Here is a 22,914-nt window from a genome sequence, read left to right on the forward strand (position 1 = left end):
AGAGGGCCAGTAATAATTAGATTAATCTAGTCAAACATATATTAACTGTCACGTAAACTTAGAAATTTGAATCTTATATTTCTTCCTGGCAGAGAACTTCAGGGCTCAGGCTCTATATATTACGATAAAACACTTCCTCTTTTCAGTACCAAATGGAGAGACGTGGAACCTTGAAGCTTCAAATAAATGATATAACGTATAATTGAGGCCCAGCGCATATACAGTTCATTCTCGGAAGAAAGACTATAATTAAGGAAGCAGGATGATAGAAAGAAAGAGAGGTCCAGCTAGTTCTCATCAAGATGTACACTAACCATAAAACAAAGGAGGGAGCGAGAGAGAGTTTATTGTGACAAATGGCAAGACGAACTGCAAAGCCTCAAAGTTCTGATCATCAGGTACGAACTACATAATTTCTTTGAAAGTTCCTTTAAATGTTCAATCATTTGTCTATTTATGATGACCGAGGTTGTAAATAGTGATTATAGCACTATAGTTTTTAAAGTATGAAAAAGCTATAGCGTAGCTATATACAAAGGTGAATCTAGCTTGATTGAATGGGGTAAATTGACCTCCATTCAATTTCAATTTTTATAGTGTGAAATTGATTCTCATTTACAGTAGAAAAATTTTATATACCTGACTCCTATTCACATTTGACCCCTATAGTTTGAAAGTCTAGGTCCACTTCTGACTATATATAGTGCAACCATAGCTAGCTATATAGAATCATTATAAAAAAAAAATAGTTAATAACGTTATAGCTTTTGAGTTCTGGAAAAAGCTATAGTGCAGCCAACTCAATTCAACCTGCATTTTCATTATTGATAAATCGCACGCTTTGTAACCCGGTCCAAAATCGGCTCGCTGTCGCTCAATTTTGGTTCGAAATCAGCCAATTTTTCAGACCATACTTAGAACTGTTTCTGAAAATTCTGATACATCTCTCCCTCTATGTGATAAACTGAAAAATTGGAGCAATTAAATCTTTTTTATTTTTTAAAGAAAGTGGAGGTATATATACCCCGCCTATTTCATTGAAACTGTAGAGTTCAAAACTTCAAATTGAGATAGGTATTGAAGAAGTATCCTCTCAATATATAAAATATTCCTACTTAAAATCCTTGTAACCTAATTACTGCAAATCAGCCTAACATCCATCTAAACAAACTAACAATCAGCTTATACAAAATATGGTTCAAACATATTCATAGTAAAGACACAGAATAAAGAGAACAAAAGGTCACTAGAAGACGAGGTCAGCTAATTAAACAGCCGAAACACAGGCAACTGCGCAATTAGGATTTTCTGAACCAAACCCATGCATGTGATCCATATCTCTTAATTAGCAGTACCAACTCCTCTCCCTCTAACTCCGTAAAATGTTCCTGTTGCGATAATTTAGACACATCAAAATTAAGGTAAGAGAAGTGATAATTTAAAGTAAAAAATTACTATCTCAAGTTCTGCACCAAAATAATGCAAGTGCAATAAGTTTAGCTCCAACAGTTTTAACAAAATTAAGTAAATTAAGAACCATTTGAAAACAAAGTTTCTTCCTTCTAACCAAATAATCCACAACACAACACCTCTAAATTCAATCATAAGCCTATCTTTTAAAGGGATATCATTCAAAAGCCATTAATATTCTAAGGAGTTCCCATCAAATGTGTAGTTTTTAAAATAAAATACCCAAGCCCAGTACAGGGACAATTAATTAAGGACTAGAAAAGTTCAACAGTACAATCTCATAGTATTTGATGGCTTTCAAAATTCACAATTAAGTTCCATATTTTTGAGCAAATTATAAGCTCATTGTCTAGTTTTGAAAATTTCCAAACTTGATATTTAGGAACTAGTTTTGAATTGTCAAATGTATAAATCATCAAGAGAAACCATACTATAATTAAATTATATCCACTGTACCTTAGACATGGTAAATTAGTGACGCATAAACTCGAGGAGGAAGATAGTGAATGTACCAAATGCGAGCAGGCCAATCGCGAAGTGGCTAAGAATGCTAACAACAAAATCAATATTTGATCTCTTGGAAGGCTTGTAGGATAACTGCATCAGGCTTAGCCCCGAAACGAAAGCAGAGGCCGAGAATATCATGTAAATGCTCAGGTGCATGCTTTTCTCATCACTTCCAAGATATCCGCTAAAGATGGCAATTATTCCCCCAAAGGATAGTGATGTAACCTAACAGGTAGGGACAAGAAAGTAATTTGTTTGTGTTTGTACTTTCATAAATTCAACTGTTTTCTACTTTTCTTATATATTGAATATTCAAAACATTGTTGCTTCTAACCAGTGCATGCAAATTCATGCAATTAATTTGGTGCATTTGTGCTTAATAGTTATTTGGTTTAAATATTTTTGCCTTCCACCATTTATCCTTGCATTACCAATTTGATCCATTATTCAAGCTCATAACAGGTATATTAATTTCTCAATAGTCAAATAAAATTGCCTTGGAAGAGGAACTTTTATTATATATATATATATATATATGCAGTTCCTATTATCCACTTCACATTATCGTTGTTCGTTTTGAAAACAAATTATTTAATAGTGATAGCTCAAGGGAAAGGGCATTTTATACATGATCTATAAACATGTTTCGGGACAAATTGAAGGGATATATAACATATATAGCTGCTTCATTAATTGTGATCTACAAATATTTAAAAATAAACTATACCTGTTTTGCATTTGTGTAAGCCAACTTGAGCTCCTCTTCTCGGAAGGTGTCTTGGATGTTATGGATGTCCCTTGTACATAATTCAATAGATTGCCAAATGGCATAAAAAATCAAAACTGGGGTGAAAATCATAACAGTGTACCATTTCAAGAACGTGAAGGCAATTGCAAATGCAGCAACTGCCAACAAAACTAGTAGAAACTTGCACAATCCCACCCCAATTCTAAGGAATTTTTTCCTAGTACTTGAGCTAAAATTCATGATCAGTCCCATTTCACAAAAGGGCCAAAGAAAAATGCTGGGTAGGAATGCTGTGAATATCAGAAGAAGTGAGGCTAAGACAAGAGGGTGGTGAGCATGGTTTGAAGCGTTTATATGCATACCAATGAGGAGACCCAAGCCACCACCTATTGATAAAGATACAACCACTTGGCTTAGCTCGGAAAGACGCCCTATTTCCTTCATCTGCTCTTCATGTTGAGTTTGGTCCTTCTCAATTTTCTTGTCATTGGTTTTTGATATGAGAAACCAATAAACACCAAGAGTAAGGAGTATTGCCGCCAAGATGATTGATATTAGAAGGTTATAAGGGCTAGGAAGCAGGGACAAGGGAATAAGTGATGTGACAAGAGCAGTGTATGAGAAGATGATGAGACCTTTCGAGATGATGTGGTGGATTGGATGAGTAAATGTGTTACTCGGTGGAAGCATGAACAATGTATGGATCCACAAGAAAAAGCCAGCAACGAGAGCCAAAGAGCCAAAGATAGATATCGCTTTACGAATGTATTCATTGACAGAGTTTTTAGGTAAAATCTTGACACGTGATAATTCGGAAAAACCAAGTAGAATTGCATAGGAAGCAAACTGAAACTCAAATTTCCCCTTTGCTTTGCGATTTTCATCTATCTGTCAGATTAGTGAAAATAAGGGAAAAGAAAAGAGGATTAGATTAACTAGACATATATCTTTAGAGAATAATGTTCGAAACCTCAAGTTATTGTTTTTTAATTTATATAAAATCCAAAAAGTACATAAATTGATGGGCCTCAAGTACCAATGACAAAATATTACGGAAAACAAATTTGCTTCTCACATATATATAAATGTTTTCGTTTATATTTAATGAATGAAGTTGGCATTGAAACTCACAGAGATAATTCAAACTTACCATGAGTAAGAACCAAACCTAATCTGCTCTTGATTAGGTGACAAATTAATGTAGTAGCTTTATGGATCATTTGGGCTAAAGTTTAGTCATGTCATCTAATGCATGCATTGCCTTCATTCTAAATCATTTGTATTTTAGTATTTATTCAAGTACTTTAAATTCTGTAACTTTCTAAGAAAGGGTTGAGAAAATTTGTTAGAAGACCACTGAGTCAAACTAACCTCATATATCGTCTGACCATTAATTCCTTGCATGTCACAAAGAATATAATACTACTCATCACTTAATTGGGTGTACCATTTGATGTGACCCTTAAGTTTGGATGTGCGTTAACCACTGTTTTGATGTTTGCCAATTCATGTCTCCTTAATTTATATACATATCCATGGATGTACATGTGTACACAAGTATATACAGAGAAAGAAAGCGTGGTTGTCCCGCTTTCTTTACACCAGTGTTGTAAATAGCTAGCTATAGCAGCGCTATAGCTTTTTTGGACCATCAACACTAAGCTATAAGATAAAAGTGCGCTAACTCGGCTACGACCGCTATAGCTATAATAGCTGACCGCTATTACCGCTATGCGGGACGTGCTATATAGCTACCGCTATGTTACATGGTTTTTTTTTTTTTGCAATTTATATGGACTTCTGTACTTCCATTCTTATTTCTAATGCTACATGATCTTCTACAATAAGTATGCTAAACCAAACTATGTGTTTCTATTTTTATTTGTAATTTATTCTCTTATTCTATATCGAGAAATATTCAAATATTAATTTTTTATTTTGATTGCTCTTCGTATAGTTCATTTGTAAAATTATTATCGTTCGTTTCAATTGAAAGCTGATTTTGATTATTATTATTATATATAAAATGTTTAAATATATATATTGACTTTATTTACCTATAAAATTAATTGCTCTTCGTCTATTATAATATGTAATACTATGAAGTATGAATTATTAAATAATGTAATTTTTTAGATTTTTTTTCCTTCTTATTTGTGTAATTAATAGAAAGTATAGACTTAGATTAGTTGTCATTTAGTTGTTACATCAATTCTTCAATATTAATTATGTTGATAATTAGTATAAATATAAAATATAAAATTTGAAACAGAAAAATCACTATGTATGATAGCTTCCACTATAGCTACGCTATTCGCAATAGTTTTTTTTTTCCCTGCTATGCCACTATAATCGCTATTTAGAACCTTGCTTTACACTAACACTTTTGCATAACTTGAGAAATAAAGGTTCCAACACCCGACAGTAATTACTTATATCAGAAGATGAGTTATATCTAATTATAAATATATTGTCTGCCAAACCGGAAAGCCCCAATCTAAGCTTCTGTTAGTTAAACTAAAGTCACCAAATTTTAAACTCCAGAATTAGTTCATAATTTGAGAAAATCGAGAATTAATGTATTAATCAGATTGAAGAAATATGAAATCAGATGACAAAAACAAAACCAAAATTTAGCAACACATGAGATGTAATCAATTTTAGTCATTCATTTGTGACATAGAATATTCATCATTAATTTAGTGGCCTTTGGCGTAAAGTGCTCTAATTTACTTTCAAGTTTTTTACTGAGACGACTTACAAGAGTACAGCCCACTATATTAATTATATATATCAAACGATTTCCAATATACCAACCAGACACTATTTCTAGCATCAAGATGCAGATTAAGATGCATCAAGATGCAGATTATATTTGCATCAAGATTTAGTGGCCTTGACCTACTGACACTATTTGCATCAAGATGCAGATTATATTTCTAGCATAAACGCAGCTAGAGATGACTACATATTAAGATGTATCTTCAGTCATTTTTTTAATATAAAATGATCGGGGTTCATAATCTCAGATCCTGTTCTTTTACACCTAAAAAACATTAATTAATTACCAGGTTGCTTCCAAATATGCGTTTGTACAAAATAGCGGGGGACCTGGGATAGCCCCTTCATTTTATCAAAAAGAAGACGAGCTGAAGAGGAATCATGAACTGAGATGGGCTATGGTGCATTGCAATGCATAAGCCATGGTGTGCATTGGACCATAAATCACCGATTCAAAGTCCAAATGACCGATCCAAACCGTTCATCTTGTTCTCCATATTAATATGTGCTTGGAGACCGAAATTTATATTTTTTAGAATTTTTTTACTATTTATTAAGTCACTTTGAAAATCGTTGAGGTTGCAAGTGGTGGTTATCAGTTTGGGGGTCAGTCTCTTTGTTTGCCGGTACCATTAGGCCAGTCTTTAGACCTCCACCAAGTGAGTCCTTGTCCTGCAATTAAATAGATTTTCTAGGTGAAGAAGGGTTGCATGATTAACCTAGCTAGTTGAAAAAAAATATGACAACATCTCTTGTGTAACATAAAATATAGGAATTTGAAACATATATTAGATTCAAATGTATATACCGCGCTTGATTGGAGACTGTCTTCCATTAATTTCTGGCCTGATCGATGTTGATCACTTGCTTGAAGTTGTTTGTGTTGAACCACAAGGCACATCCCCTGCAAGGACTGCTCGTATAAAGAGAGAGGGATGTGCTATATATCTCTGGGGCCCCAAACGCGTAAAAGGAAAAAGGAATATTAGTTTTCTAATTTTTTAGGGGTCGGCCACATGGAAGTTGGAATGAAACTTTAATTTTCATTGAATTAGTATCAAGTATCAACCATCACAAAACGTGTTGCACTTGACTTCTGAGTCTGACAAAAGACCCAAGGAACTTTACAATATGAATCTTTCGTATGTACCAAAGGATTTGAACATCAATTGCATGCAATGTATATATGCCTCGTTGTATCTAATCCGTTCACACGTTCTTAATAATAATCAGACGGATGTAACCAGGCTTTGGATAAGATTCTGTCCAACACCATTCGGACAAAATCCCATATTTTTTGGGAGTGTTATCCTCAGGTGAAGCATATTCCTCTCTGTTTTTTTTTTCTGTTTTTTTTTACTTCTTCTCCCCATCTTATTTATTTATTTTAAATACCAAGTATTTTAGTATTTCCGAGTATCCCACTGCTGGTTTCTAACTTCTAAGTCGACTGCAACAGCATGCTGCTGGTTTTAGATGATTTGACGAAGTTATTTTATTTGCCTTATTTATTTTCTTAAGTTGTTTTAATGTTTTCATAGCACTCAAATACAAATTGAGGAAAGTTCTTCCTCTACCATACTTTTAATTTTCAAACTTTAATAACTCAAATTTAAGATCTATATATCAAAATAAAACCGTTAAATATGATCTATATAATTTTTTGCATGCACATGAAAAAGATTATGACATTTGAATTTTATTTAGATTGTTATCAAGAACTTGCAATTAATATACTTATGCTAATGGTATGCATAACTCCAGTTGTAATCTTTTAGTAATTATAAAATACCTACGGGTTTCTAAGCCCAAAAAAAAAGTTGGTATAAAGTTGTAGAGTGGTACCATGAAGAAATAAAATATTTCGTCGAAAATTGTAGAATGAACCAACATCAACATTCGGTATTCTGACACCGTACCGATGTACCAATCTTGCAAACATCTTCTCTACAGAGTAGAGACTACAGATCGTATTTAAGAAATTAAAATAGGAGCAGAAAAGTTTCTTTAGAAATTATACTCTAGCCCAACAAAAATGGCGCATGCATATGTGGTTTCACTAGAATTGGTCCAATCATTGTGTGGGCCTACCAATAAATTTGGGCTGAAAAGATATTCCGAGTTTTGGATCAAGAGAAATTTAGGCTTAATAATATCTTGGGGCTGCCAATAGTTCAGAATACACCCAATTAATAAAAGCCCACTTGATTAGTAAGACAGTTTGATCAAAAAAGTTTTGACCAGACCAGAGAATATGCCCTGCCTCTTTGATATTAACTCCATAAGAACTGATTTGTATTTGATTTTTGTCAAAACACAAAGAAAACCTATTACATGAGTTTTTCAAGTAAAAGCATTTGAAAATCAGAATTAGTCCTTTCTGCTAAAATTCTTCTATAGGCTCATTTCAGATCTACTAAAAAGAATGTTAACAAAACTATATCAACTGACCATCGATTATCGAGCAAACAACTATTTCATTGCAGTAAGTGGAAGGGCTCGCACATTTTCAAATCAGGGTTTCATACTTGATCACAATTTTATATTATTTAGCTTTTTTGTTCGTTTTGGTTGTTCACTATTGATGCACTGAAGGCAATGTTTCAATTCAACGCAAAGATGAAGAACCAATATTCTTGATTTAAAATTTAGCTCAAACAAAATGGAATGAAGCCTCAGCAAAAGTAGGTTGGTGTAATGGAATATATTCAACGGAAGTCCGAAACACTTCAAAAGTTAAAAGTCACTATAACAGGATCCTGAGTTTACTTGTATAGATCCAAGCTGAATATAATAAGCCCGAGAATGATTGGTTTAGAAATACATGAACCTAAAAATATTGTTTATTGTTAGACAGCAAACAATAGATATGAAAAATACATAAGACTAATAATCTTGTTAGACAGTAAACAATACAATCACACATGTATATGCATAAAAACAACATGTTCTTTATTTATTCTATATAAGCAGCTGCACAAATAATACAACAGAGATATCCAAATTTATAAAAAGAAAAAAGAACAATGACTGTTTTAATGCTGCATTACTGAATTATAAGCATGATTTCTACAACCAATCAAATCAAAGATAACCATGTATGTGATTGATTAACCCACTATGCCGTTGCTAAAATTTTCCTATAACTCATAAAATAAATAAACGCATCTTTACCTCCCCTATAAACTTGGACAAAAATAAGCAGATCTAGACAACGGAAAAGGCTTCCACCGATAATCAATAATTTGTGAATTTAGATTCATAAATATGATGTTATGTAATCTCTATCTTACAGACTTTCATAGCCATTTCTGTGTGACGCTAAATCATACCGCAACTACTGCCAAAGAAAAAAAAAGTTATATATGTGGGACTTCAAACAATATTGATATGAATCTAATGATTATTATTTGGAACGCCTAAAACCTAAACCCCAAAAAAACCAAAAAAATAAAATAAAAAATTGGGACGCCAAATTGATATGATCAAATGATAATTATTTGTTAAGAAAGTTTCATAAAAAAAAAAACCCAAACTTTGGACCTCCTGATGCAGGATTCTGGGGTTGGCAACCCCCCATTTCCAATGTTTGGCGTCGAGGAAGAGGATGAAGACTTATTAGATTTGTAATACTTAGTTTTATGCATGTTATGATGTTTTTGTGTTTTCTAGGATTGTTGCCTTCTTGTGTTGTAGACATGTTAAGATGTTTTGGTTTTTTCTATTGTTTTTGCTTATGTTTTGAACAGCTGTACAGACTTGACATATTTGATTTTAGTACCAATTTTAGGTACTAGGTCAAATATGCTATGATTCTTGATTTCAATGAAATTGGTGGTAAAATACCACTATTTTTAAAAAAAAAAATGATAATTATTTGTTAAGAAAGTTTCATAAAAACTATTTCAATTATTATTGATAAGACAATTCAGCACCTGATGACTTTTATTTAATATAGACATAAACGAATTTTAACATCAATTAAGGGGGGGGGTGGATGATGTGGAAGCAGCGCAATGTAAGAATATTTTCAGATGAACGAATGCAGCCACAGATGCTAGTAGATAGAATTCTGCATGAATCTGCTTTATGGATGCAACACTGCTGATGGCCACCTTAAGGGCTATAGCAACAAAAGTTTTTCTTTTCGCATCTGATGTTTTTAGGTTGCTTTTTGATGTTTATCTCTGATTATAATAGTCGATTTGAAAAGATGTGAATGCAGGGGATGTAAATACATCACGTAGTGCGATGCTGTAATTTGTAAGACCTTTATATTCATAATATACACATCTTGGCAGCCGCTGCCAAGTTTTTCAAAAAAAAGAGAAAGAGAGAGAGGGGTTCTAATATCTCGTGCCTTTCATACCTCATTATACTTCATATTTGATTTCTTCATTTTAAAAGTCCAAATCGTCGATCCAAACCGCTCAACATGATATCCATACTAAAATATGTCTAAGGACGAAATTTTATAATTTTTGATATTTTTTTACTATTTTTTAAGATAGGTACAAAATCATTGTTTCCGAACGGTTAAAAAAAACAGTGATTTTGGTACTTGTAGTCAAACTTGTGATTTTCCCTGGACAAGTCACTGTAGTCCTTCCAGGAAAAGATAAATTAAATGAGCTAATTTTATGGTTTGTTCCATTTTATAAGCCAGTCTATTATTTCATTTATTTGTAAGTGAAAACATTTCAGTTCTTGCTGCTCCCGGATAAATGTTCTACCTATGGAACTGAACATAGTCAGGGTTCATTTTAGATCACCAATCGTCTTGATTTATTTATGTCGTTGGTGGCAAGAAAGGCCCATACTATAAAATTTGTAATTATTATAATAATCTCTAGTGGGCAGGAAGTACCTTAACATCAGCTTTTTCTTGCAAGTCATAACGGTGAAATTTCTCCCCTTGTAAGTACTGACGGGTTTGTACCAGACAACAACAATAGTTTTTTGTTGGGCCTTCTGTTTTCTGATTTTCTGTCCAGAAGTTAAAATTTGGGCCTGGAAACCTTGTTAGTTGGTGACGAATATTGATAGAAATTTGGTTTAGTAGGTAATTCAGGCAATTTGGTTTCATGAGGCATGATCAGGACCCTTCATATATGGAAAAAAATTTAGATCTGCCTTGACTTAATTGTATTTGTACAATTAGAGGGACATTATGTATCAATTATTTGTAACAGTGAAGTTGAGGGATGAGTTGTTCCTTCTTCTTTTTTTATAGTCATGCATCCTATTTGCCAGTTCTTTTATATTTGAGGTAGATTTATAAACCAAAATAGAAATAAAAAGAGACAATATTCAGAATTAAAGGACAGAGTTCAAATAGGTTTGGTATGGACCAAATTGAGTCAAAGTTCAAGACAGCAATTCTCTGGTATAGTAACTGGTGTTCTCTAATGTATTGTACTTTGGGATTTACCATGATTTTTTTTTCATCTTTTGATAGGATCGCCGTCCAGACGAATATATATAGCTGCTTAAGAAAAAGAAAAAAAGAAAAAAGAGTTTCAAATTATAATTGCGCCTTCTTATTTCAATTTATTACCAAATAGTATTTAAGACTTCAAAGTTCGCTTCACATGGCACGTTTTATATCCAGTTGTTAATTTTAACTTTTTTTGTCATCGCGTAACACATAACACAATTATTCCAATAAAATGTCCTGATGAACATGATGATTCGATCTGTTGCATGATGCCATATTTTAATAATTAAAGGTTCACAATTTATTGAATTTGTTGGTGGGCCACTTGCTAACAAATGTGCACTCACCTGGCGCTGAGAGTCTCGTGCTTTTTGATGAACATGGTTTGCTAGAAGGGAGCAGATCACCTGCCCCCCGGGGTGCAGGATTTTCCTGCTCCCTCAGTCACTGTGGGGTGGGGTCGGATTTAGGGTGGGTGGAGCCGGGCTTAGGGTTTAGAGTTTAGGGGGGCCACTAACAGTGACTCTGGGGGCAGGAGATTCGATCCCTTGCTAGAAACCAAAAAGTTTGATTAAACAACAGTGTACGCAATAGATTAGGCCAATTGTTGGCCACTTCGCTTTCAAATAGCTTTATTTGAGTTTCGCACAACCCCAAAGGTTATTTTCACATCAAATCTCGTATATTAAGCAAAAATTAACTTGACTTTGTAAGGTATATTTTCACCCACACACACGCACAAAGAGCATAAAAGAAAGTAAAGAGAAACAAACATCAGGAATTCCATATTGAATTAATGTTCAAATCCCTTAACTCTAAATTAAGTATATTAAATATTCAAATCAAATCAGGAACTCAACCAATGTAATCAATTGCGGTTAATGAAATAGAGGTTTGACCACTGTTGTTTTCTCAAAAAAACAAAATATTCAAATCCCGATAAATATATAGAATCTGAACTTTGAATAGAATGTACATATCCACCCAATAAGTGCTCTTAACTCTAAATTAATCACATCCATATATGAGGACAAAATAAATTCCTGTATACACCAAAACCAGACTAATTTAATCAAGAGTACAACTTAAAACCTGACTTCACATATATCTAATTGTGTAGTGGATTGGGACCTTGCGGTACCTTTCTCTTGGACTCTCCATAGGTAGCACCGAGATCATCCCTGTTACGATATTGATGAGGTGGCAACTTGGAGAAATATCCCGCTGATGCGCCGGAGTAGTAGCTGCTTGGAATTCTGCGAGCATGACTCGAACCGGTAGCGATTTTCATCAGCAGTAGAATTATTAACAGGGAGAGTTTGATGTTATGCAATCTCATTTTTCAAATTTTGAGTTACTGTGTGCTCGCGGGTGAGAGAGAGAGAGAAAGAGAGCAAAAGTTTAAGAATAAATCTAAGCTTGGGGTAGGCAGCCAGATATCATTTATGGGATCATCTTTTATATTTGTGAGCCTGTGAGGAGTTAATGTTATGTCTCCAATAGTGTTTCAATCAGGGTGGGTCCCTATCTGTTGTTATCCATTCCCTGGATAGTAGGACCAGGGCTATCCTAATCCAATTCGTCCGATTAATATGAACGATCCAGATCAATTGAAAGCATTTACACTCGGGACATAGGTTATGTTTGATTGTCAAGTAAGAAGTGAAAATAAATTCTTACTCCACGCTTAGAGCTATCAAATAAATAGTACAATAGAAGAAAATTTTGAGTTAATTTTGAATAAATTATTAACTTATTAAGTAGATTGACTTGCTTTATACTTTTTCCGTCTATATACAAGGCCTACTGCCTAAATCATATTTATTTTTTAACATCTTACTCATCCTTCAAACAAATTTATTTTAAGTTGTCAAATAAAATGTAAAATATAAAAAATAAGATGGAACAAATAACTTAATTCTTATTAAATTTATGTAACAATCAAACATGATCTTAATCTGTTTAAATCGTACAATAGATTTAGTGCAGTGGCACTAGTTCTTGTATCTCTTCTAAGAGGACGCAACTTCAATTCTCACAAATAGCATCTAAAAGATGCTGGAGTATACCGAACACTTTAATAAAACAAAAACAAAAAAATCTTTTCAAACTATCAACAAAATTATGGAGTAGATTTCTGGAGATTTATTTTTTTAATTTTTTTTAATTTATGAATTGGAGGTCAAACCATCCAATACATTTTCAAACTCCTATGTATATTATAGAAAATTTCTCCACTTAGTGAATTTCAAACCCATGATCTCTCACATGAGAGCCATGTGCTTTTGTCACTAGACGAAAGACAAGTTCTTTTTTTATTTATTTTTTTGTATCATGTCTGTTTAGGAACACTTATGATGAAATATGTAAGATTCATAGAGCACAAAATTTTACGTTTTTGAGTTGCAAATTTGAAATTATATATATATAGAGAGAGAAAGAGTGACTAATGTGCATTCGTATGTATATGGCCCGATATGAATACGGTTCAAATTTAAAATTTCAAAATCTAAAACATCGATCTGAACCGTTCATCTTGTTCTCCATATTAATATGTGCTTGGAGACCAAATTTTATAATTTTCTGAATTTTTTTACTATTTATTAAGCCACTTTGAAAATTACTGATCCAACGTTAGCTGCTGATTTTACTGTTTTGTTAAGTCACCGTTAGATCAACAATTTTCAAAGTGGCTTAATAAATAGTGTATATATATATATAGAGAGAGAGAGAGAGGTGGGCTACGGTGAGTTGCGAAGTAAAGCGATTATTTTACTTCACGCTCATATTTTGCGATTTTAAGGTTCAAAACGTCGATCCGAACCGTTCATCTTGTTCTCCATATTGAAATGTGCTTGGAGACCAAATTTTACATTTTTTGGAATTTTTTTACTATTTATTAAGCAATTTTGAAAGTCGCTGATCTGATGGTCCAGAAAATTTTACTGTTTTTTACTGTTTACAACAAAACAGCAATTTTCAAAAATGCTTAATAAATAGTAAAAAAATTCCAAAAAATGTAAAATTTGGTCTCCAAGAACATTTCAATATGGATTAAACATCTAACTGTTCGGATCGGTCGTTTGGACTTTCAAAATAAAAATACGGCGTGAAGTAGAAACGCGTTTTACTTCGCAATTCACCGTAGCCCACCTCATATATATATATATATATATATATAGAGTAAAGCTAGCGTGTGACATGCTCACCAAGAAAGTTTGGTGAGCATAACTCCAAAAGTATATCGGATCGACGTCAAATGCCAAATTCAAACCGTTGAAATCGATGTACTTCATGAGTGATGTATATACATGCAAAATTTTGAAAGTTTCGAGTTTATTTGCTATACGGTCAAGTGGTCAAAGAAATAATAAAAATTGAATATATAAAATAACTTATAATAAAATGTTTATTTCTTTGACCACTTGACCGTGTAGCAAATAAACTCGAAACTTTCAAAAGTTTGCATATATATATGCATCACTCATGAAGTACATGGATTTCAACGGTTTGGATTTGACATTTGACGTCAATCCGATATACTTTTGGAGTTATGCTCACCAAACTTTCTTGGTGAGCATGTCACACGCTAGCTTTACTCATATATATATATATATATATATATATATATTTATTTATTTATTACTGACAAAGATTTGTCCAATTAATGATTACAATTAGCTACAATATAAAATGAAGATATCTAAGATATCTCGAATGGACACCTAACTAAACTTAGTAAATAACTATCCATATTTTCTAAGTAATATAGTTTTAAAGAAAATTAAATCTAATAATATGAACTATCCAATCTCAATTATATGATTTCCATTTCATTATGATGTTTCAAAGGTTTCTGCATAATATTAAATTTTGTTATTCCAGATCCAATCCGTTTGGACAGTTGGGAAAATAACTCAAGTATCCAATAAGAAAATATATAGTGGAATGTTGGCAGGGACTGGTCAAGAAATCATGATTGTTTGTTGTTGGATTTTAGTGGCATTCAGCTCAAATCCTCTCCGCCTTCCCTTTAATTGAGCATTTTTTGTACAGTAAATTTAGTGGTATTCCTGCGATTCTTCAAATTATGGAAGACAAGACAACTATAAAAGCCCCAATAATGAAAAGATTCCGTTTCTTAAACATATCACAGCTGGTCAGTAGGGTATCTTTCTTGATTTTTCTCGGTAGCAAATTTAAAATTTGATGGTCTAGATCAAGAATTTTTTTTATAAACCATAATTAATTAAATTAATTTTAGCAAAATAGTATGATTATTTTATTTTTTTTACGAAAATCATAAGGACCGAATTGGAGATTCCGTCTCCCTTTATTTTGAAACAGGGGGTTGTTCCTGGCAGAAACATCGTGTTCCTGGAAAAAACATGGCCAAAACATAATCACATAAATACAGACAGGGGCGGACCCACTGTAGCACAGGGGGGGTCAGCTGCCCCCCGCTGGATTTTCAAAAATAGTGCTAAAAAATCTGCTTTTCGGACCTATGCCCCTCCCTGGAATTCAAATTGCCCCCCTGTAGCCCATATAAACTCTGAGCGAAACAAATTAGCAGAGCCCAAATAGGCGCTGATCCCAAATAGCGAAAATTAGTTGAATCAAAATATTTTTATTTTATTTTATTTTTTTTGAATTCAAAGGCAGAGGCTGCCAAGTTGAACCAAAATGTTGATTTCAAATTCCCTTGAATTGTTGATTTTTTTCTAAGTAATTTAGGATTTTTATTATATTTATTGATTTTTTTTTTGTTATGTTGAATTATACCCGATAAGCTATTTGTATCCGATTATTGTCCCGCCCTGACAAAAATCCTGCGTCCGCCCCTGAATACAGAGTGTTCGTGAAAAGCTTAAACAGGCTGAAATAGGGTCGAAATAGGGACCGAAACAGAGGAAAATGTGGAGACCGAATCTCCAATTTGGTCTCTCCAAAAACTAAAACTTGGAGACCGAATTGGAGATTCGGTCCTTATGATTTTTGTAAAAAAAAAGTAATTATGCTGCTTCGCTAAAATTAATTTAATTAATTATGGTTTATAAAAAAAATTCCTAGATCAATCCTGATTGTATACCAGACCTTATTTGTTCGGCATATTAATAAAACATTTAGACTATTAAGATCTCAAATCAACGATCTAAATTTAACTAAAATTCTTTCATAAAATCCGTAAAATTTGGAGAGGAGCCTGATTCATCGTTCAGCCCTCACCTGGGGAGTGGGGGGCAAATCCGACGGGCATCATATCAAATTCGGTCTGGTGCTTGTTCAGAGTCGTCCGATTCGTATCAAGATTCGAGCCCACTAAATTCACACATATCTTAAAGTTGTTTTCTCAAATTCTAAAGTTGTTTGACTGAATCTTGATGCGAAACGACTCTGACAGGAGTACATGCAGGACATTAGATCAAAGCTCCGATTCCCTCAGCTGTAGCAGGGGAGATTAACTTTATTATTATTACTTTATTATGCCTTCCATTAGGCAAATGATAATGTTTGAATGGTCCAATTTTGTCTCTAAAGGTAAGCGTACAGTACAAGTTCTAATAATCTGTCAGCTTAACCACATTCCTAATTTCCTACGCAATTAAAGTGAGAATGAAATGATTAGAAAGAACAGGCCAGGTCTCCATGATGAAACAGCTGAACAGTTTTATTAGCTATACCATGCATTAATATATCAGTTGTCAGCTATGTTACTCTGATACGTTAGTTTAGCCACCGTATCCGTATCGGACACGTATCGGATACCGATACGCGTCTGATACGGCCACGATACATATCCTTACTTAGTCGATACGGTCACCGATACTCCGTTGACTCGTCTGGATACGGCTAGATACGCGTGGATACGACTGTCAGTGACCGTGAACCGCGCCCGCACCTGTGAGCCGCGACTGTGAGCGGAGCCGAAGCTGTGAACCGCGCAAAGACCAGCGTGCACCAGAGGAAATATGAGTTAATTTTTGCTAGTGGCTTGATTCGAACCTGGGAAGGCCCAGTTCCAGCGCAAAATACTTAACCACTGCGCCATTTTTTTTTGTTGTTAAAAGCTAACAACAAACATATTTAATGTATACTTGAATTGCCCTGTATTTTTTATATTTAATTCAAGTGTTAAATAAATAATATTAATTATTATAATAAAAAATAATATATATAATTGACGTATCGTATCCTTGATTTTTAAAAATTACCGTATCGCCGTATCCGTATCGTATTCGATACGATACCCGTATCCGTATCCGTGCAACATAGGTTGTCAGGAACGAAATATCAAATGCTTAGAAAACTGCATTTGTTACTCTGTTTATAAACGCAAGCAGGGTGAGGTTGGGCTAGGGATGAGGTTAAGAAAAGAAAAAATAAAACATCCGTGCCTAAACACAGTATGGCACCCACGGCATGACGTGCCACTTAGACGTGCTGGATAAAGATTTTGATCGAGCCAGCGCATTTTGCATGAAATTACGACACGGCAAGTGATGATATTGATGATGGAATGAATTAGAATTCATTTCATGTTGTTGAGTAAACTACCATAGTCTTTGATTTAAAGGACAACAAGATTAGTCAGGATCATCTGATGTAGCAACCTTCTTTGCACAAATATAAAGTGCAACACTATTATAGCAGAGGAGGGTTCAAATTAATGCCTCCATTTTTTACGTCTCCACCATACATTTATTTTTAAAAACTTTAATAATTCAAAATTTAAAACTTAAAAGTCAAAATAAAACCGTTGGATATCACTAGTGGAAAAACATGAATCAGGATCGGCCTATCTGGATCGGTTATATGAAACAACCGATACTAATACCTATCTGGATCGGTTTTCTGAACAAAACCGATCCTAAAAACTAGTTAGATCGGGTTTTTTAGTCAACCGATCCTAATTTGTGAACTATCCGGATCGGTTTTTTATAAAACCGATCCTGATACTATCAGGATCGGTTGTTCTAAAAAACCGATCCTAATAGTTAAACTATTAGGATCGGTTGTTCTAAAAAACCGATCCTGATAGTATCAGGATCAGTTGTTCTAAAAAACCGATCCTAATAGTTAAACTATTAGGATCGGTTGTTTAGAACAACTGATCCTGATACAATTTATTTTTTCAAAATTGGTTCTGCAAAAAAAAAAAAAAAAAAAAAAATCAGGGTCGGTTTTTTATAAAGAACCGATCCTGATACTATTAGGATCAGTTTTTTATAAAAAACCGACCCTGATTTTTTTTTTTTTTTTTTTTTTTTTTTTTTTTTTTTTTTTTTTTTTTACAGAACCAATTTTGAAAAAAAAAATTGTATCAGGATCGGTTTTATTGCTAAAAACCGATCCTGATAGTTTTTTTCTTTTATTTGGAAAATCTTTTCATATGGTTATGTTTAAATAAATATAAAAAATTACATATTAGAAATATAAGTTAATTATTTAATAGAAATTTTATTTAATTTTCAAATTCTACTTAAATAATATTAAGATCCAACGTAAACTATTTACGGCCGTGCGATGTTGCTATATTGTTTTGCTTTGATGAACTAGTAAATGAATCCCGAATTGTATCAAATTTTATAATGGTGAAATTAATATGACATTCTTTCATTTTAACGGTTCCGATCGACCAAATGCTAATGTTCGTATTCGTTCCTTCACAACCCCACACAACAAGGGTTCAAGTCCTATGTATATTATTATATGACACAAGTCATTGATGCATCATGCATGATTGTATAAAAAAATTCAATAGTCAAAATGACTTCAAAATGAAATATCAATGTCAAATAATTAATTATATTATCACATAAATTTTAATAATATAAATTACATTAATTTTCATCAAAATTACATTAATGAAATGTCAATGTCAAATAGTACCTATCTCCTGTTTAATATTATTTAAGTAGAATTTGAAAATTAAATAAAATTTCTATTAAATAATTAACTTATATTTCTAATATGTAATTTTTTATATTTATTTAAACATAACCATATGAAAAGAGTTTCCAAATAAAAGAAAAAAACTATCTGGATCGGTTTTATTGCTAAAAACCGATCCAGATACTATCAGGATCGGTTTTTAGCAATAAAACCGATCCTGATACAATTTTTTTTTTTCAAAATTGATTCTGTAAAAAAAAAAAAAAAAAAAAAAAAAAAAAAAAAAAATCAGGGTCGGTTTTTTATAAAAAACCGACCCTGATTTTTTTTTTTTTTTTTTTTTTTTTTTTTTTTTTTTTAAAAACCAATTTTGAAAAAAAAAATTGTATCAAGATCGGTTTTTTATAATAAAAAACCGATCCTTATACTATTTTTATACAAAAAAATTAGTATCAGGATCGGTTTTTTTATTATAAAACCGATCCTGATACTATTAGGATCGGTTCTTTATAAACAACCGATCCTAATGATAATTCCTATATAACCAGCTTAGCTAGGGTTCTTCTTATTTTCATTTCGCGCCTCTCATTTTCAATTTAGCATCTCTGTCTCTGTCTCCGTATCTTCCTCTCAAATCCTCAGTACTCTGTCTCTCTCTCTCTGTCTCCGTCTCTCCCTCTCCTCCGTGTCTCTCTCTCTCTTTCTCTCCGTCTCTTCCTCTCAAATCCGAGCCTCTCGCACCTCCGACTCAATTGTGCCAGTTTTTAATTTGTTTTATTGTTTCAAAAATTAATTAATGGTGTTTGTATATTGTTTTACAGTTTTAAGGACATCTCTCTCAAGTTACTTAATCATCCGGCCGATCAACTATCATGGTATTAGCTTTATCTAATTTTCTCATTATTATACTTTTAAAACACATTTTTTTGTATTTTTTATTGGAAAATGTTTTTCCATCTAATTGTTACCTTTGTTTTTGTTTTTAGGGTCTTTTTTAATCTCAAGTGATGTGATTGCAAAAGAGGTAATTATTGATTTTTTTATTGTTGTGCTTTACATTAATTGCATAAATGTGTATATTGTATAAATGTGTGTTAATTGAAGAAATAGCCCAATTAGTCAATTGTATGTTTGTTAATTAATTTTTTTTTGGATTTAAATTTCTTGTTATAACATGTAATGCTTCACAAAACTTTTTATGAAGTACATGAATTTTTTGTAATAGTTTAAGATGTGTATGATAATTAATTTAGAATGTGTATATGATATTTAATTGATTATTGCTTCTTACTGTGCAACAAAAAAAAATTTAGGATGCTGGCCAGCAAAATATATATGGAAGCTGGTCAAATAAATAAAAATATTTTTTTTAGCTTCAATAAAACATCAGGATCGGTTATTTTAAACAACCGATCCAGATTACTACTATTAGGATCGGTTGTTTAAAATAACCGATCCTAATTCTAAAAAAAAAAAAAAAAAACTTTTAGGATCGGTTTTTAAATAAAAACCGATCCTAAAAGTTTTTTTTTTTTTTTTTGAATTATGATCTGAAATACAATCAAGATCGGTTTTAATATAAAACCGATCTTGATAGTACGTATCAGGATCGGTTGTTATGTAATTTAAAAAAAAAATTCGAAAATACTATCAAGATCGGTTCTTATATAAAAACCGATCTTGATAGTACGTATCGGGATCGGTTCTTAGTCAAAAACCGATCTAGATAACAACTATTAAGATCGGTTTTATTAAAAAACCGATCCTAATAGTTTCTATTTGGATCGGTTCTTGAAAAATATAAAACCGATCCTGATAGTATCAGTATCGCCTTCATCAGGATCGGGTGGATTCCGATACTGATATGTGTATATAACCGATCCTGATTCCTGTTTTTCCACTAGTGTATGATCTACATCATTTCATCTATATACATGTAAAAAATTATGATATTTCAATTTTATTTTGGTTGTCATTAAGAGCTTGTAAAAAATGTATTAATGTGGATAATTTATAGACGTTGATTTTTCAACTTATTGATTCACATAAAATTAAAATTGAAATGTGATATTTTTTTTTATGAGCACAGAGAGAAAATAACATAGATCACATTTAACGTTTTATTTTGATTTTTAAATTTTAAATTTTGAGTTATTAAAGTTTTAAAAAATGGAGGCATTTGAACCCTCCTCATTATAGTATAATTTTAAAATAGTAATTGGAATTAATACGCCAGGGGGAGAAACAAAGTAAGAGAAGACAGACTGTCAGATGGTCAGAACTCAAGGCGTGCTTCAATTGAAGGTACGCGGAGGGAAGGGAGGAGGAAAACACTGTGCGGAGGTTAAGCCATCGCCAGATTGTATATGACTGACAATCCTCCCTTGCTCCAGAAGGAGAGAATTCAAGAGGAAGCGGAGGGGTACGTATATTGTGCGGAGGGGAAGAGAGGAGAACGCCAAGCTTTGTTTTGGCCAGATCTCTACCTCCAATTTGGGGTGTAAATTTACTGTGCGGAGGATTGGCTACCTCCGTCGTTGTTCCTTTTTTTTTTTTTCTTTTAATGAGGGTTTTTCCGGAGCACACCTCAGAAAATATTACAATAAAATAAACGAATTGGTAGAGTATCGCAATAAAAAATTTCGTCACGGAGTGCTTTCCGGATATCTGAAAATAATACGGATATGGATATCCGTATCATTTTCAAGAATTGAAAGCGAATCTGTATTTGCAGAATTTATATTCATTTTTGTATCCGTAAATTATCTGAATTCATAAAATTTTGAATACAAATTTGGATCTGACAGATAATATCTTATCCGTTTGCACCTTTAGCTCCCGCACACCAAACATCAAATTCAGATCTAGTGCAGTGCCTGATCCGTAGAATAAGGTCTGAGTCGTCAGTTTCCACGTCCGAATCTGTTGAAATTCTGTTTGGAATTTCAGCGGATGTGAATTCTCAGTTTCCATCTAGCATAAATTTTAAAGCGGACTCCTATATATTTAAAATAAGAATCGAATTGAGAGTTTGGTCTGACTGTGAGTATTCTACCCGGTCTGGTCCCTGACATCTTGTTTGAATGGAGAGTAGAGGAACAGCGGGAATGGAAAGAAATGAAAAGTTTCCTTCTAATTATATTTGGTTGACAAAATTATATTGGAAGTGAAAAGTATAGGTAGAGAAAGTTTTAATCTTGCATCATTTTAATTAATTAAACCAATTTTCTTTTAAATTTCAGTTGTAACGGTCTAAAAGATGGAAAAATAAAATTGTTGTAAATATTTTCAAAAAAATGACACAAATGTCCAATTTATATATTACATATATAATCTCATGATCCAAAAATTTTTGTCACAAATCTACACTAACTACCGAATTTGTCACAATTCTAGAGCAACTTCCTAGATTAAAATTATTATTTTTAATTAATCATTCAAATCGAATTTTTTTTTTTTTTTTTCTATTTCATCCCATTCCCTTCTATTTAATTCTTCACCTCTCCTCTTTTCCTCTACTCTCCATTCAAATAAAGTGTGAGGAGAAATAAATATGTCGTTATTCGAAAGGATAACATGAACATGTTATTTTGATCTCAACAGTTTATCTTTGTTAAATTCGCGTGTAAAAAAAGAAGGTTGTTGAGATTTGTACATGAAAAAATTATTTTTTCATTGGTTGAGATCGATCGGAATAATAGGTTCCTGTTGATACTCCCAAACGCACCTCCTGCCCCCAAGGCCCCAACTGTCATCAGCATACTGGCATAAGCACTGGGTGGTAGGGCCCACCACCATATGCAATGTTGGAGGTGATCTCAGACGTTCCTTTCATGCAGGCTAGGCTAGTGTGCCGTTCTGCTTTTTCAACCTGTTTACTCGATAACAGTCACCTGTTGACGAGAGAATATGGAGATAGTGGATTGATTATATCCGCATAGGGCAGCCAGTGCTCTGCCCGCCCGTACTCTATGCCCGGGGTACCTATGCTCGAGCTCAGGTATAGGTTGGATAAACGGGTACACGGATACGGCCAAAAAACAGGCCGGTCACTCTTTTTTGAGCAAAAACCTGA

The 22,914-nt window shown here is 33.0% G+C and overlaps 2 protein-coding genes across 2 annotated transcripts in view; both read right to left on the reverse strand.

Moving 5' to 3' along the window:
* Positions 1-253: 253 nt before the first annotated feature.
* Positions 254-4,129, reverse strand: LOC144561947 (uncharacterized). The gene is made up of 4 exons (XM_078311055.1): positions 4,097-4,129; positions 2,705-3,613; positions 1,927-2,202; positions 254-1,388 (listed from the first exon to the last, which is right to left on the reverse strand). Exons 1-3 carry the CDS (start codon positions 4,127-4,129, stop codon positions 1,942-1,944), a joined length of 1,203 nt encoding a protein of 400 aa, XP_078167181.1. The 3' UTR covers positions 254-1,388; positions 1,927-1,941.
* Positions 4,130-8,485: 4,356 nt separating this feature from the next.
* Positions 8,486-22,914, reverse strand: part of LOC144562268 (putative UDP-arabinose 4-epimerase 2) — an 80,899-nt gene continuing 66,470 nt past the window's right edge. Inside the window, exon 12 of the mRNA XM_078311460.1 lies at positions 8,486-8,802. Coding sequence (XP_078167586.1) covers positions 8,780-8,802 — 23 coding nt within the window. The 3' untranslated portion in view covers positions 8,486-8,779. The remainder of the gene's footprint in view (positions 8,803-22,914) is intronic.

This window comes from Carex rostrata, chromosome 11 (assembly GCF_964058835.1).
Source record: "Carex rostrata chromosome 11, lpCarRost1.2, whole genome shotgun sequence".
In the NCBI taxonomy this organism is placed as follows: Eukaryota; Viridiplantae; Streptophyta; class Magnoliopsida; order Poales; family Cyperaceae; genus Carex; species Carex rostrata.

What these genes read in the sequence shown, in the direction of transcription:
- LOC144561947 (XM_078311055.1), bottom strand. Translation starts at nt 4,129, where the DNA reads ATGCAAGGAATTAATGGTCAGACGATATATGAG. An exon ending in ATGGTCAGACGATATATGAG is followed by an intron (nt 3,614 to 4,096) that starts GTTAGTTTGACT and finishes CTAATCTGACAG; the next exon opens with ATAGATGAAAATCGCAAAGC. An exon ending in CTTACACAAATGCAAAACAG is followed by an intron (nt 2,203 to 2,704) that starts GTATAGTTTATT and finishes CCTACCTGTTAG; the next exon opens with GTTACATCACTATCCTTTGG.